Source organism: Polyodon spathula, chromosome 5 (genome assembly GCF_017654505.1).
Source record: "Polyodon spathula isolate WHYD16114869_AA chromosome 5, ASM1765450v1, whole genome shotgun sequence".
In the NCBI taxonomy this organism is placed as follows: domain Eukaryota; kingdom Metazoa; phylum Chordata; class Actinopteri; order Acipenseriformes; family Polyodontidae; genus Polyodon; species Polyodon spathula.
This window is the reverse complement of record NC_054538.1, coordinates 32,372,986-32,387,150: the sequence shown is the minus strand read 5'-3', so window position 1 is coordinate 32,387,150 and position 14,165 is coordinate 32,372,986. Positions and strand designations below refer to the sequence as shown.

Sequence of the window (14,165 nt, the reverse complement as noted above, 5' to 3'; positions counted from 1 at the left end):
GAAACACAATCAAAAATTGTGCCGAACCAGTTAGTGAAAACGCAAAAGATGAACACAAGGGCAAATTCTTATTTCCATTCAGTTACCAATCACTTGTTTAATTAGGACAGCATAAAACAAACAAACATGATTGAAACAAATGATCCGAGTTGTAGTTTTGAAGTGAGGTATAACTGCAATGTGCAAAAATGAAAATTAATGAAAAATGGTGTATAGTCGTTTTGACAGTGCTGAAACAGGTGGAAAGCTAACTGGTGGAAGTTTCCATTATCCACCACTTTCGTATTTAGAAAATAGCCACATATTCTTAGATCATTACATATTCCATCAAAAGAAATAGTCAGCATAACTAATGAACCAAACTAGCAGAGTTCTGCCATGTTTTCCTTGGCTTTAGAAAATACTGAATTGGTGGGGAAAAAGGGTGAAAAAAAAAAAAACGCTCTAAATAATGCGATCTTCCAGCAGATCGCCTTTGAAAATAACCTAAGTGTCTGGAAGGCATGTATTTGAATAAACTGGAAAACCAGGACACCCTAAAGGTAACACTGTGGATACCCAACGCAGTTATTTGTTTGTTTTAAAAAGAGGCATTTTAATTTTCCTTTTTTCCAGATTTACAGCATGAGCCTGCGGCTTTCAGCTCTGTTTGAAGAACATGTCAGTATTATTCTGTCTACCTATAAGTCTGCCCATCGATTCCATGCAGCAAAAAATCTAACCAGACAGAAGAAGAAAAGGCGGAGAAGTGCCTCCCCTTCCAGCAGTGCTGCATCAAGGTTTGTTTCCAAAGCACTCAGAAAGGGATACAGATACAATCACCCTTTAGAATGTAAAAGCAGATTTGAGCAGAAATTGATAATTGATTGTATGAACAGTTTGCTGACTTTTGCAATACAATATTAACAATGTTTAGCAATCCTGAAATGACCAGTACAAACACTGAATAATAAGCAAACAAAAAAAAGAAAACCTGTGTTGAACTTGTATAATATGTACTCGGTGATGTACTGTACATCAGTGTAGAAAATGTATAAGTGCATCTGGTATTTTAGCATTAAGCTAAAATTTTAAAAAGCCTAATATTTAATCTGGCTTACCAGTAGAGACCATAAAAGTTCAAAACTACAGTAAGGTATCAACTTTTACATGCGTGCACAGATTATGTTTACAGACTGTTTACTAAGCTGTACTGGGTTAACAGCAAAATGAAAGAGAAATCTGCTGATAGTCTAGTGTTCTCAGTTTCAACAAGTTTTCATTCATCATGTGTTGTAAAGAAAGAAGTCGACGAGTAATTGGGTACAGAACAGCACTAAACCAGTAAAACTAATTCAGGTTGACTGTTGATACAGCTCATCAGCTTTGCCATTTGTTTTCCTTTTATTTGCCGCCAGAGCAAAACCAAATAGCAAGAACTGTCTTGAAGCCGTTCATCTCCCTCTCTGCATAGACTATGTTTGAAGAAGCATTTTTTAACACCGTAAACTCTAGTTTTGTAATGTGTATTGCACAGCTTCAGGTCAGTGACTTTTTAGGTTACTGTGTGATAGAGAGGGCATTCAGATATTGCCTGAGATGTATTTATAGCTGTGTACCAAACAGTCAGTCCCATTGAGTGTTGTGAAAAGAATTGTCTTGCTTCCTGTTCACAGCCCTGAAAGAAAGCGTCGGGCAGTGAAGTCTCAGGTGAAGCCAGAGCCCTCGATCTCCTCTCATTCCCTGGGAGCTTCTCGCTCCCCAGCACTCCGCCAGGCTGCTGCTCAGATGAACGGTAAAGCTGTGGAATCTTCAGCTGTGGTTCGAACAAGAAGCACTAGGCGGTTTGAAAACCTTTCTGTCACAGAGCATCCAGCTACATCATCTGGAGAAAAGTCATCTACTTCAAAAAACAATACTTCCCTCACTGCACACGGCAAACCAGGTAGGAAGAATTTAGTCTAATTTACAATTTCTGTACATCCCTAAAGAACTGCTTTCTGTCAGAGCTGTAAATTTGAATTGGAAGAAAAAGCATCAACTGATTGTACACACACAGGACTGGCACCAACAAATGATTTACAGCAAGACTAGAGGTGGGGATTGTATTACCCATTTCTCCTCACTCTATACAGTGATACCAATATGTTTAATGAGAAAGTAGTCTTGAGTAAATTTATCTGGTTACAAACTCCCCACTCCCAGTTGTGTTTTTTTTTTTTTAGAAAAACAGTACATTTCAGGGTACCATTGTACCTGTGAGATGTCCTGGTCAGTAAAGCATTTAGTATATTTTATAAGAGGAAATGATTATCTATTCGGGGATACCAAGATATTAAGTAAGTAAATTATGTGTATGTCTTTTTTTTTTTTTAAACACAGCATGAAAAGTTTACAATGATTTATCATTCACTTTAAACATTTTAACCCCTATTGAGACCCTTACAATACCAATAGAAACCATTGCAATGAAAATAGCAGAGTAACTGAGTCAATGCATAAATCATTCAGAGTGTATACAAACAGTATATATTTATTACTTCAGGGCTGCATAAAGCACATAAACGCCAGGTTATGAAGTACCCAGCCATTTGAAGTGGAGATATCAAAAACACAAGCCAAGTTTCAAAAAACTGTTGGGGCAAACTTGCCCAGCACAAAGCAAATAGGCACAACTAAAAGTGGTCAAGGTTGACCCAATTGTTTCTACTAACTTAGCTTGTGTTTTTCAGGCACAATAAAAGTGGACCAAACTTGTAATAGTAACCACTATTAAAACCAGCCCTCGTGGCCTGCCTTTTCAGCACCCCTGCTGGAAGCAGGTACCGTGGCACGCACTTGGAAGCTGGTAGGGGAGAGTGTAGAAATGCAAAACTAGACTTGCCCAAATAATTGGCATTACTGGCGATTTTGAAAAAAATGTGTAATTATAATTTCTAGAAATTTCTCGAAAATAAATCGTAATAGGAAAGATTTTTAATAGTAAAAGTTTTACTTTTGTGAATGAGGGGAAAAAAGTTAGGTGTGTAGAAACAGATTTCTACAATAATTTTTGGAATTGTGTTGGAACGTCCAGTTGCGCTTTAAACCAGGTTTTGTAGCAGAGGGTTTCAGATGATTGGCCACTATCTTTTGGTATGCTATGGAATCCGTTATACCATGGATTGAAACAAAATTTCCATTAGAGGAAAAACATTCCCATAGAAGGATATTACCACCTCCATGCTTGACAGTAGGTATGGTGTTCTTTTCTTTGTACGCCTCATCAGACTTTCTCCAACTGTAACAACTATCAGCGTGACCAAATAGTTTTTTTTTTTTTTTTTTTTATTTATTTTTTTTTTTTTTCCCAATCACGCCACAAAACCTTTGGCCATTATATAAATGCCGTTTTGCAAACTTTAATCGATTGTCCTTGTGACGTTTTCCTAAGGGTGTCTTTACCTGGCCTGCAACCATTAATCCCTTCACCATGCAATACTCGACCTATGGTTGAAATGGAAACCCCAGTCCCACCTGCAGCCAATTCACTTTGAATATCTTTGGCAGTCAATCTCGGATTGTTATTAACCTTCCTCACAATTCTGCAACTTGTTCTTGGTGAAACAACATTCTTTCTTTCAGACCGAGGGAGCGTTATGACAGTACCATTAGTCTTGATCTTCTCGTTATTTTAATAGTTTCCAGTTGATTTTACCCTGTTTTTCTCCCAGTTTGAAATATCCAGTTGTATTTTAGGCTCGGCTCACCACTACCACTCAGGAGAGGCAAAGACAAACACACACTGTCCTCCGAAGCGTGTGCCGTCAGCCGACTGCTTCTTTTCACTCCTGCAGGCACGCCATGCAGCCAACGAAGAGCTACAGCCAACGCAGCTCTGGGCAGCTTACAGGCAAGCCCGTTGTCACCCAGGCCATTGTACACGGGGCGCTGGTGTGTGGTGAGCCGAGGACACTGGCCAGCGTAATAAAGACAACGTTAAAACAAGCTTTTGCATTAAACCTTTTCTTAACTGACAGGATATCAATGTTTTACAAAAAACAATAACACAGTAAACGGATTTCCAGGTATTGAAAATACTTGAAAAAACATGTCTCTGTTATGAAAGTCTTGAAAAAATCAGTAGTTTTACTAGTATCACAACGATTATTTTTTATTATTAATAATAATTGATCTGGAAAGCGGGTCAGCAGCTCAAACGGCAATTTACTAGTAGCAGCTATATTGCTTGTGATCAAATCCTGCGAGGATTGCCCTGTGTAACACCCCTGACAACATCCTGACAACTCAAGCAATCCTATCCAGTCAGAGCACTTGTATATGTCACATGACTCATTCTGCTCCAGTGAAACGATGGGTAAAATGGACACTATGACAGCCAAAATATATATTTATATTGAAGGCTATGATTTTTTTAAAACAAAGTTACAAACTGGAATTACAAGCTACTGTATTCTGCTCACCAAGATTCACATTTCGTTATCTTGTTGTTACCTTTATTAAGTCGTTAAGGTTATTTTCCAACCCAGAAAAAAAAAAAAAAATGAATACAAAACAATAGTTATTATCACTGACTCGGATTAAAAAAAAAACGCTTTCTGTAGCTCCTATGGTGTGTATAAATGTAGCATGTTAACATTGCTTTTTTCATTTCTTTAATGTGATTCAGTACAATTTACCGGTAATTTTATTTTAGATATATGGTGGTTGCTTGTAACTTACAGTACTGAGTGCAGCAACAGTCTCGGGTCCAATTCACAATTCAGACCGTCAGCCGAGTGTAGATATATTATTTACATCCTCGCTATATGGCCTTATTATACGATTTAAATACTGGTTTAAAAAAAATTATTAAACTGCTGCTGATGTTGGCTCATACAGTTCTATGCAACCGGCATGGCAAAGCAACATTGATGTGTTTGTTTTTTTTTTTTTTAATAAGGAACCAAGATTTCAGTTAACATTTGCAATTGAAACAAAACTGAAACTTTGATGCGTCTTTTGTTTTGTTTCTTTTTGGGGGGGCTGGGGGTGGGGGGGTTGTACTGTGTTCTTCAACGAATAGGATATAGCCAGAATACTGCATGCAGCATGCCACAGATAGGTACTGTACTTGTAATTCTGCTTTTATTCACAGTCTCGTTGTTGTTATTATTATTATTATTATTATTATTATTATTATTATTATTATTAGTGGTAGTAGTGACAAATACTGTAATAGTAAATAAAATCAAAGAGTAAAAACAGTACTAATATTAATAGTTTAGCTAATGCCTTTATCTAAGGTGATTTCCTTAACTTACTCCAGCAGCTTACATTGTTCGTTTTGATCCTTTTACTATAGAGAACAAAAGGCTTTGGACCCAAACAGGGTTGTTATAGCGAGGGTGTACTGTATTTAGTATTTGACTTATACGCTTAATATAGGCTACATGCACATTTGTTATTTCATATTTGTTATTTTTTACCTCCCATAGTTGTTTGGATCAGAATCCAATATTATCCCTTACAAAAAAGTAGTATACTGTAAGTATAATTGTGCCAAAATTGTCCTGTTTTAGTATGCTATTGATACCATTATACTATCCTATTTTGGCACTTGCAGTATACAACTTTTTTATATTTTCTTTATAAATAATGCAACATAGTTCAGAAATACTGGACATTTTCTTAGATTGTATCTTCTCTTTTGCATACCTGCATTGTCTCTTGCTAGATATGCACCTCCAGATTCTGACAAATACTTCTGGAAAACCAGGTGCCAAGATCTGGGTACCTGTGTGTGTGTATCCATACATACATACATACATACATACATACAGACGATCCTCGACTTAAGACGCACGGCACTTACGACTCTTTTGCATTATTACCCTGCTTCGACTTTACAACATTGATACATTATTTACGACACGGCGAGACCTGAGCCATGCGTTATGTGCGCAGCTCGGTGTCCGAACTGCAGTATCTGTCGTGGTCACCCTGACTCCGTCTAGCTTTTTTCTTTTTTTTTTTTTTTATTTGCCATTAACAATGTCTGATAAGAGCAATTGACTGAAAACGAAACCTACGCGGTTTAACAGGCGATCGTAGTTCCTTCTAGGAGTACCACATACACACACTGAATACGTCACTGGAAAGCCCTGAGTCTGTACTTTTAAACAAGCCAGGTAGGTGTCTGAGTAATATGCGCGTAAGCACTGAGTGCAAAGAGCTAAATAAATATTTGCATGAGTACAATATAACGGGTAATTTTTGTAAAACTGTATTATGTAGCTGAAGAGTCAGGAACGTAACCCCAATTTATAACATTGTTCCTACGGGAAAATGTGCTTCGACTTACAATACGACTTTCAGGAACCAATTGTGTCGTAAGTGCGAGGACAGCCTGTGTGTGTATATATATATATATATATATATATATATATACACACACACACACACACACACACATATATATAAATACTTTTTCCATCCAGCTGAAATAGAAACGTCCTCATGTAATTGATTTTTTTTTATATCAATTATTTATATTTTTGTGTTTTTTCTTCTTGATTTTGCTCCTTTTAGTACACAGCAGTTTTAATTTTTCAAGTTATATATTAAGTATTTTAATAATATTACCATTTTGCATTTAGATTTAAGATCCTGTACTGGAAGAAAAATGCCCCCAATATAACTGTTTTCTTTTTTCAGTGACAGATAGTCCTAACAAGCATTTCAAGGCACAGAACACTGTATCTTCTCCTTGCCTCTCAAGTGATACTGAGAACACAAGGAGTTCCTCCACTGCAGAAAGTGCTGGAGAGCAAAGGAAGGTGAAACGGAAAGTGACGGCATCATTAAGCCAGCAGCAGGGTAAGAACTAAGAAGACAAAGGCCAATGCAGTCGTGCTAAAGGTTTTATACAGTGGTTGTAAACTCAATTGACAACTTTTGCACTACCATTTAAAGAAAGGTATGTAGGGTGTTTGTGAAAGTGCTGCATTCTTTAAGTTACATTATATTATATCATTTTGAAACCCTTCATTCAACAAGTGGTGTCTGTTTTAAGCAGTTGTTCAGACGCACATGCTGTGGTGGTAGTCCTAGTTTGTTGCCTTGGATAATGCCTTCCTAAAGATATAAACAATCAAGGACGATAATGCGTCCTTCTCATGAACATTGCACATAGTGAACTGGACTGTACTGCCTGTATAGGATCAAAGACTTTAATAATAACATAAAATTCTACAACTCATTAAGAGGCATTTAAAACAATTTCTCAATTAATTGTGAGCAGCCTTGTGAGCTATCTTAATTTTCAAATTTTCTTTGATTTTCAGTGAATTCCCAAGATAGCTTGAGGGCACAGAAAAGCTTGCAGCTGAACGGACACGGTGGACATGGTTCAAATGACGTGGTCAGAAGAGGTCGAAAACCAAAGGCAATGACCATCGCAAAAGCAGCATCTGCTGTGATGCCAGAAACTGTTGTGAAGCCTTCTGGGAAAAAAAGGGGACGTAAAAGCAAAAAAGAATTGGAATCCATGAGAGGAAATGAGCTAGAAAATAGAACTACAACGACAGAGGAAGAGGAAAGGGACCAGTCGACCAGTGACGAGGCAGGCACCTCTGCTGTGGCAGACACTAGCTCTGAGCAAAGTCCTATAGTACAGAAGTCTCGCCGGGGCAGGAAACCCAAAGGAATGAAAAAGACACCTGAAATGCCTTCTGCACCCACCGAAGTGAGCCCAAAGATGCAGACACGAAGCAGTGGGAGGATTGAAAGGACTGTAGAACGGACATGGGAAGAGGAGGAGGAGGAGGAGGAGGAGGATGAGAAGACTGAAGAGGAGGCTGATGAGAGGACTGAAGAGGAGGTTGAGGGGGTTCAGGAACAGAGCAATGACAAAGGCTGTAAATTCCCCATGAGAACCAGAAATCAGGGTCGAAGGACAGCTTTCTACAATGAAGATGACTCCGAGGAAGAGCAGAGGCAGCTGCTGTTTGAAGATTCGTCTTTAACCTTTGGGACTTCCAGTAAGGGGCGAGTTCGGAAACTGACTGAAAAAGCAAAAGCAAATCTAATTGGCTGGTAAACCACAACCTAAAACTAAAGAATAAACTAACAGAAAGACTTTGGTAACTTGCGATATCCAGGTAAAGCTTAAGCTAGGGCACTTGAGGACACTGCAATTCTTGCTGCTAATTTTTGTATATTCAGTGGTTAGCCTACCTACTTTGGGACCAAAATCGGGCCCTTTGCCCAAACTTTGATATAGAATATTTTCTCCTTTTTAATTAATACTGTTTTGAACGTGATAATACTAAATACCCAGAGTATAAAAGTCTGTTTTATAATTAAAATGTCCAACAAGACCTGTTGTTTAAAGAGGATAGTCTGGTTTATGGTGGCCTGACTTCAAGTAAATATTCATGTAAATTACACATGAAAAGCTTTTCTGTTATCTGTTTGAAAACAGTACAGCTCCATCTTGGGTTTAATAACATTTACATAGGACAATATACATTTTATAAGCAAAGGACCAAGTACCAATGGAATAGTCATTCCAAAGTGTTCCCTTAACTTATCATGAAATTTTAGGAGCCCATTTAAGCTCATGTTAAATAAGAATGTGTATCCATTTCCCAAGACACCTTTTGTGGAATACAACATTCTTGTGCGCTGCTGAAGGTCTGTCTTTAAAGCGGATTTCATACAAAGCCAATCATTCACCAGGGCCATTGTCATTTAGGTGCACTGAGTTTAAGACTTCTTAGTTTAAAATACTTTTAATCATAATATACAGAATCTTGTTTATGATGTACTCTTAAGTCCCTTTCACACTGGCACTTCTACCCAGGTCCAGACCCGGGTTCTGGCTGCTTGGGTTACAATCCTCTGTAGTGTGAAACCACGTACCTGGGTCGTACCCTGGTTAAACCGGGTCCCAGTGACCCTGCTCAGTATGTGGGTTGACACGAATTGACCCGGGCTGAGTGAGACAAAATGCTTGACAGCCGACGAACTAACAAACCGCCACACCTGCATGAAGGTTTCACTTCCGCAAGAAACGTTTTTGTTTATTAACATTTGGACCAGTGGTTCAATCCGGAGACGCTTAGATGGAAGCGTCTGTAACAAGCTGCTTCCAGGGCATTCATACCCGTGTTGTTCACTTGCGCCTATCACCCAGATCAACCCAGCTTTATCAAAAAAAGTGTGAAATCATAGCCGACCCGCATGACGCCGGATCCTTCCTGGGTAGGTTCCGACCTGGGTAGAGTATGCCAGTGTGAAAGGGGCTTTTAGATTTATCTGTAAGCATGGCTCTCAAACATTATTCATTTTTAGTTTGCACTATTGGTTTTTTCAGTGAAGAATCACAGATGACCACCATTGCTTGGGTGTGCCACACAGGTTATATGTACATACCTTGCATGTTGCCAGATTGATGCATTTCCTACGGTTCAGCTGATGGCTGAACAGGCTTGGTGTGTGATCAACATTTATATATATATATATATATATATATATATATATATATATATATATATATATATATATATATATATATATACACACACAAGGATGAATCAAAGATATGGTGAAAAAAGGCATGAAAAAATATCCCTACTTTTAAAACTTTTGCCAAGCCAATTTAAAGACTTAAAAATGCATGTGATGAAAACATGGATAGTACAATGTTCAGTTACTCCAGTCTCAAGCTTTATTCTTTTGTGAAAAAAGCCATCTGACTTGAACATCATATGTTACAACAACTGCAGTTTTAAGGCCACTGAATACCAGGGATGAAGGGCATTTTATGCCAAGCTGAAGCTCTGGACTTCTGATAAATCTATGGACTAGATCTTATCTGTAGCAGTGTTGAGACTGCATTCAACTTTAAATGTAAAAGAAAATGAACCTTGAAATTGCACAGGCAGGCAGTGAAGTGCTGCAGCAAACATCCTCCTTCAAGATACTTCCACCATGTTATTTAGCATCATCTTTGGATTGTATGATAACTGGCATACATGTATGCACCAAGACATTTACAACTTATGTTGGAGGAGTTTATGCAAAATGTGTGGATATTACCGTAAAAACAATTGCTTTGATGCTACCTTAGTCACTGTGCAACCTTTGGTGAATACAAGTATTATGATAAGGCCCCAACTCAATAAAAACATTTACAAAATTATTAATTTATGGACATATCCACTTTGGTTTTTGGCACATCCTTATTGGGACAGAACTTTTTTACAATACTTGTTGGAAGTTTGTGTACGTAGGAAAAAAGAAACTAGTGAAAAAAAAAACAAAATTAGAGAACACATTACAGTTTGTATACATATCATTCAGTTGAAGTTACAATATATAAACAATTTACCACTTGAAATGTACTTATTGTAATATTTTTCTGGGAAACCCCCATTGAAGTGAAACATCTTGTATACAAGGGTGTTGTAACACTAGCCATGGAATTATGTAAATATTACACTTGTATAAAATATTAGAAACCTTAACATTCACCCACCAATCAGGAAGCTTCTTTGCTGGTTCTACCACACAATAGGTGGCTGCAAAACATTCAGATTGAATGTCTAGCTTTAAAAAAGTGAAAAGGGAGTAAAGCAAAAAAATAAATAAAATTAAAAAAAAAAATTTTTTTTCTGTTTGAACTCTTTTTAAAAAAATTACAGAATTACTAAGATTTTGCTCCCATGCTAAGTGAAATAGAAAAACAGTTAAATATTTAGTAACTTTAAACTAATGATTTGTGTGTGTAAGAGCCTGTACAATAACAAATGTATTATTTTCTTGTTCTGAGACATTCATAGTTGTGTTCCCCTATTTTCTATTTGTCTAGTATTTTATTTTTGCAGTTACAACAATTAAAAGAACTTAGGTCATCTAATGGTAAAAAAATAAATAAAATAAAATAAAAAATTCTGTGTCTTCTCAGCCAAAGAAAACAGCATAGAAATAAAGGACAAAGGATAACAGGATTATCATTACTGAAAGAAGCTTCTTCAATAAATCCTTTTTAGTACGCATACAAAATTCTCTAGATTTGTTTTACACAGCAAGTCAAGATGTAGAGAAGTACTGGAAGATGTCAAAACTGATGGTGTCTGAAACATAGAAAAGGCCTGTTGGTGCAGCTATATCCAGCTGTGCAAGAGCAGAAGATGACTGGGAACCATGGAACTTCTGCTGCATGCCATTGTTGTCATTGGAACTTTCCTTCATGGAGTGCAGAATGTTGGCCACATGATGGCATGCAAATCAATTGAAATGATGTCACTCAAGTACAAAACACCCTCAGCAAAAAGTAAGGCAATGGAGGCTTTGAAATGGGACTGTCATGGATGGAAAATCAGGAGATTTAAATAGGACTGTTATGTGCCGAGACTCATTGTCTCACCGCATGAAAAGACCATTTCACACTGTTGGTTAACCATGAAAATAAGCCTCAGACATGATGTAGCCAGGATTTCCTACTTTTGTATCCTTAGCTGGCCATGAAATGTGTTTCATAGCCTTTTGAATCCTGGAGGCAAAGGGGAAGCATATTTTAATGTATTCTATAAACTGTGATTCATTCAACCTCACTTGTAACCTGTGTAGATACCCAAGTGATTACAAAGGGGAGGATAGATTACTAGATAAGGCCCTTGGTACTAGCATGACGGAAGTGGGCAAGAGGGTATAACTTTTCAATGTCCGAGATAGCTAAAAGTGTACATTAGAATAAATGTTTTTTTTTTTTTTTTTTTTTATATGTATATTTGGGGTGTTTTCAAATGTTTACCCTGTTCACTGAACATAAAATTGGATTTGCTGTGTAGTCACACACTCCCTTTCTTTATCACTAAAACTTGACATATTTTGCCAAAGACTGCGATTCAGAGCAGTGGCCCTCAAGTGCATTTATGTGCGTGGAAATCAGTCACTTATAAAAAGTGCACACTATCCACAACACCCATCTGTGATGAATGTCTTAATGGCAAAGCTGAACACATTGCACTCACTTTGTTGTAGTGTATATACCCTGTAAAGAACTGAAAAGAAGCTGTGCACTATTTTAAGAGATTTTATTTAGCATTTTTATTAAGAAACTAATTTGAAGTAAAAGTAAAATGGGTGTGAAGTTTGATTGACCATGCATAGCAAGTGGATTTTGTCATTTGTGGTCACATTTATACATAAGTTACACTGTATTCAAAATATTTCTGTAAAATGGTACAAAATTAAGAGTTGCAATGTTCTGTGTGTGTGTCTATATATATATATATATATATATATATATATATATATATATATATATATATATATATATATTTATATATATATATGACTGATCAAAAACCCTGTTTAGTTATTTTGAATACTGCTGAAATTTTGGGAGAAGATATACATTAGATTATCCTCTGTATATTAGCTCACTTTATTTTTTAGAAGATTTGTATTTCCATTTATTATTAATAGTGGCCAAATCACTTTTATATGCAATCATGTTTCATTGAACATTGCATATTCTTTACGTGCACTTTCCGTTGCATGTGAATTATGCTGACACGAGTGAATATTTACCATAAGAATTCTGTTTAATGATTGTGCCTTCTAACATTTTTGTATTTCTACTTAATTCTACATTAATCTTTTGTAGACAAGGTTAAAGAGATTGTTTGCTGAAGGGCCTTTTAAAGAAATGATTGCCACTGAAAGAAAGTTTTAATGTGTTTCTTTTCTGAGAAAAATATGGTTTCTTTTTTTCATTGAGCAGTCAATCGTATATTAGAATGGAACATATTTGTTATGTGATGGGTGCAGCATTTTTTCACTGTAATACACTGTAATACTAACCTGATTCAAATTCGCACTAATTTTGAATGTGCTGGAGTAACCAGTCACATGGTATAAAGTGTAATATTGAAAAACTCCCTAGTGCAAGTGCAGTTTTACCAAAAACACAATAAACTTATTGTTGGTATAACATTGGAAACTACTGTGTAATAAACATCACAGGGTTATTGTGCAAAAGGTAATGTTAGGTAAAACTGCAGTGTCTTTTATGAAGATGCCTGTTACCTAGATTTTGTCAGCATATCTTGCTGTTGTAATGACAGCTATTTGGTGGTTTATTAAATAGGCCTGAAACAGTATTTTCTTTCTGCTACCCCGTGCTTGCATCTGTACTGTCAATTCCAGTTCCCTTTCGAGTACGAAATGTAACCATTATATGATGGGATATAGTCTCTTATATCAAAGCTGTTCCTTCAGGAGTCCCGCATGTGTCGGACGTCGTCTCTGCTTCCAGGTGATAAATACGAGTGACGCATAAGGCTCAGCCATTTTCTCTTTCAGCCTTGCCTGAGGAAGGAGTGAGCTCTGACTTCTAAGTCATAACTATGGAGATAAGTTGAATATTCTTTTTCTCTTTTATTTCCTATTTTGAAATAATTTTGTTTTATAAGCGGTAATTCTTCTTAGCTTAGGTTCTGATTAAGTCCCCTCCGCAGTTGTGTGTCCTGTGCGAAGCCGGCAGCTCTCCGCCCCTTCCATGGGATTCAGTCCCTTGTTGTGGCTCATATAAGTTCACGCTGTCTTCCTTGCTGCTCGGCTCTTCGTGGGTCAATATTAAAAATTTTGCTAGCGCCTTTTCATATATATGTATATATAACTACTAGATATATTTTTAGCAAGTGTCTAATTATTTTCTGATTATCTTTCAGAAACCCAGCTTGTGCATAGGCTTTCTCTGTGTACTAAAGTCCGCCTCTACACCCAGTATACTGAACTAGATGTCTGTTTTTTCCCAGTTAGCTTTTCGCGCTACAGAGACACTGCCAGTGTTAACAGCTTTTTAGATACACTGACAACAAAGTCTTCTAGATATTTTCTAGTTAGCAGGCAACTGCAATCCCTGTCTGTTTCACAGTTAATGCTTGCAGTTTACCAGAGCCGGTACCAGTTGGTGTCTGAGCCTGTACTAGTGGCCTGATCGTTACCAAAATAGGTACCAGTCATCTGGTTCATACCTGAATTGGTACCAGTGACTCGGTTGGTCTGGTTTGACACCAGACCTTTACCAGTGCTCCATTTTTGTGTACTTTGTGTACACAACAGTTTTCAGCACCAGTCAGCTTACTTTTTGTTCTTGTGCACATACATTGCACAGCTGAACTGTTTTTTCA

General features: G+C 37.1%; 1 protein-coding gene across 1 annotated transcript in view; it reads left to right on the top strand.

Moving 5' to 3' along the window:
* The window catches only part of LOC121315852 (PH-interacting protein-like), a 100,140-nt gene extending 87,902 nt beyond the window's left edge, over positions 1–12,238 (top strand). Inside the window, exons 37-40 of the mRNA XM_041250349.1 lie at positions 616–779; positions 1,656–1,924; positions 6,676–6,837; positions 7,305–12,238. Coding sequence (XP_041106283.1) covers positions 616–779; positions 1,656–1,924; positions 6,676–6,837; positions 7,305–8,059 — 1,350 coding nt within the window. The 3' untranslated portion in view covers positions 8,060–12,238. The remainder of the gene's footprint in view (positions 1–615; positions 780–1,655; positions 1,925–6,675; positions 6,838–7,304) is intronic.
* Positions 12,239–14,165: the final 1,927 nt, after the last annotated feature.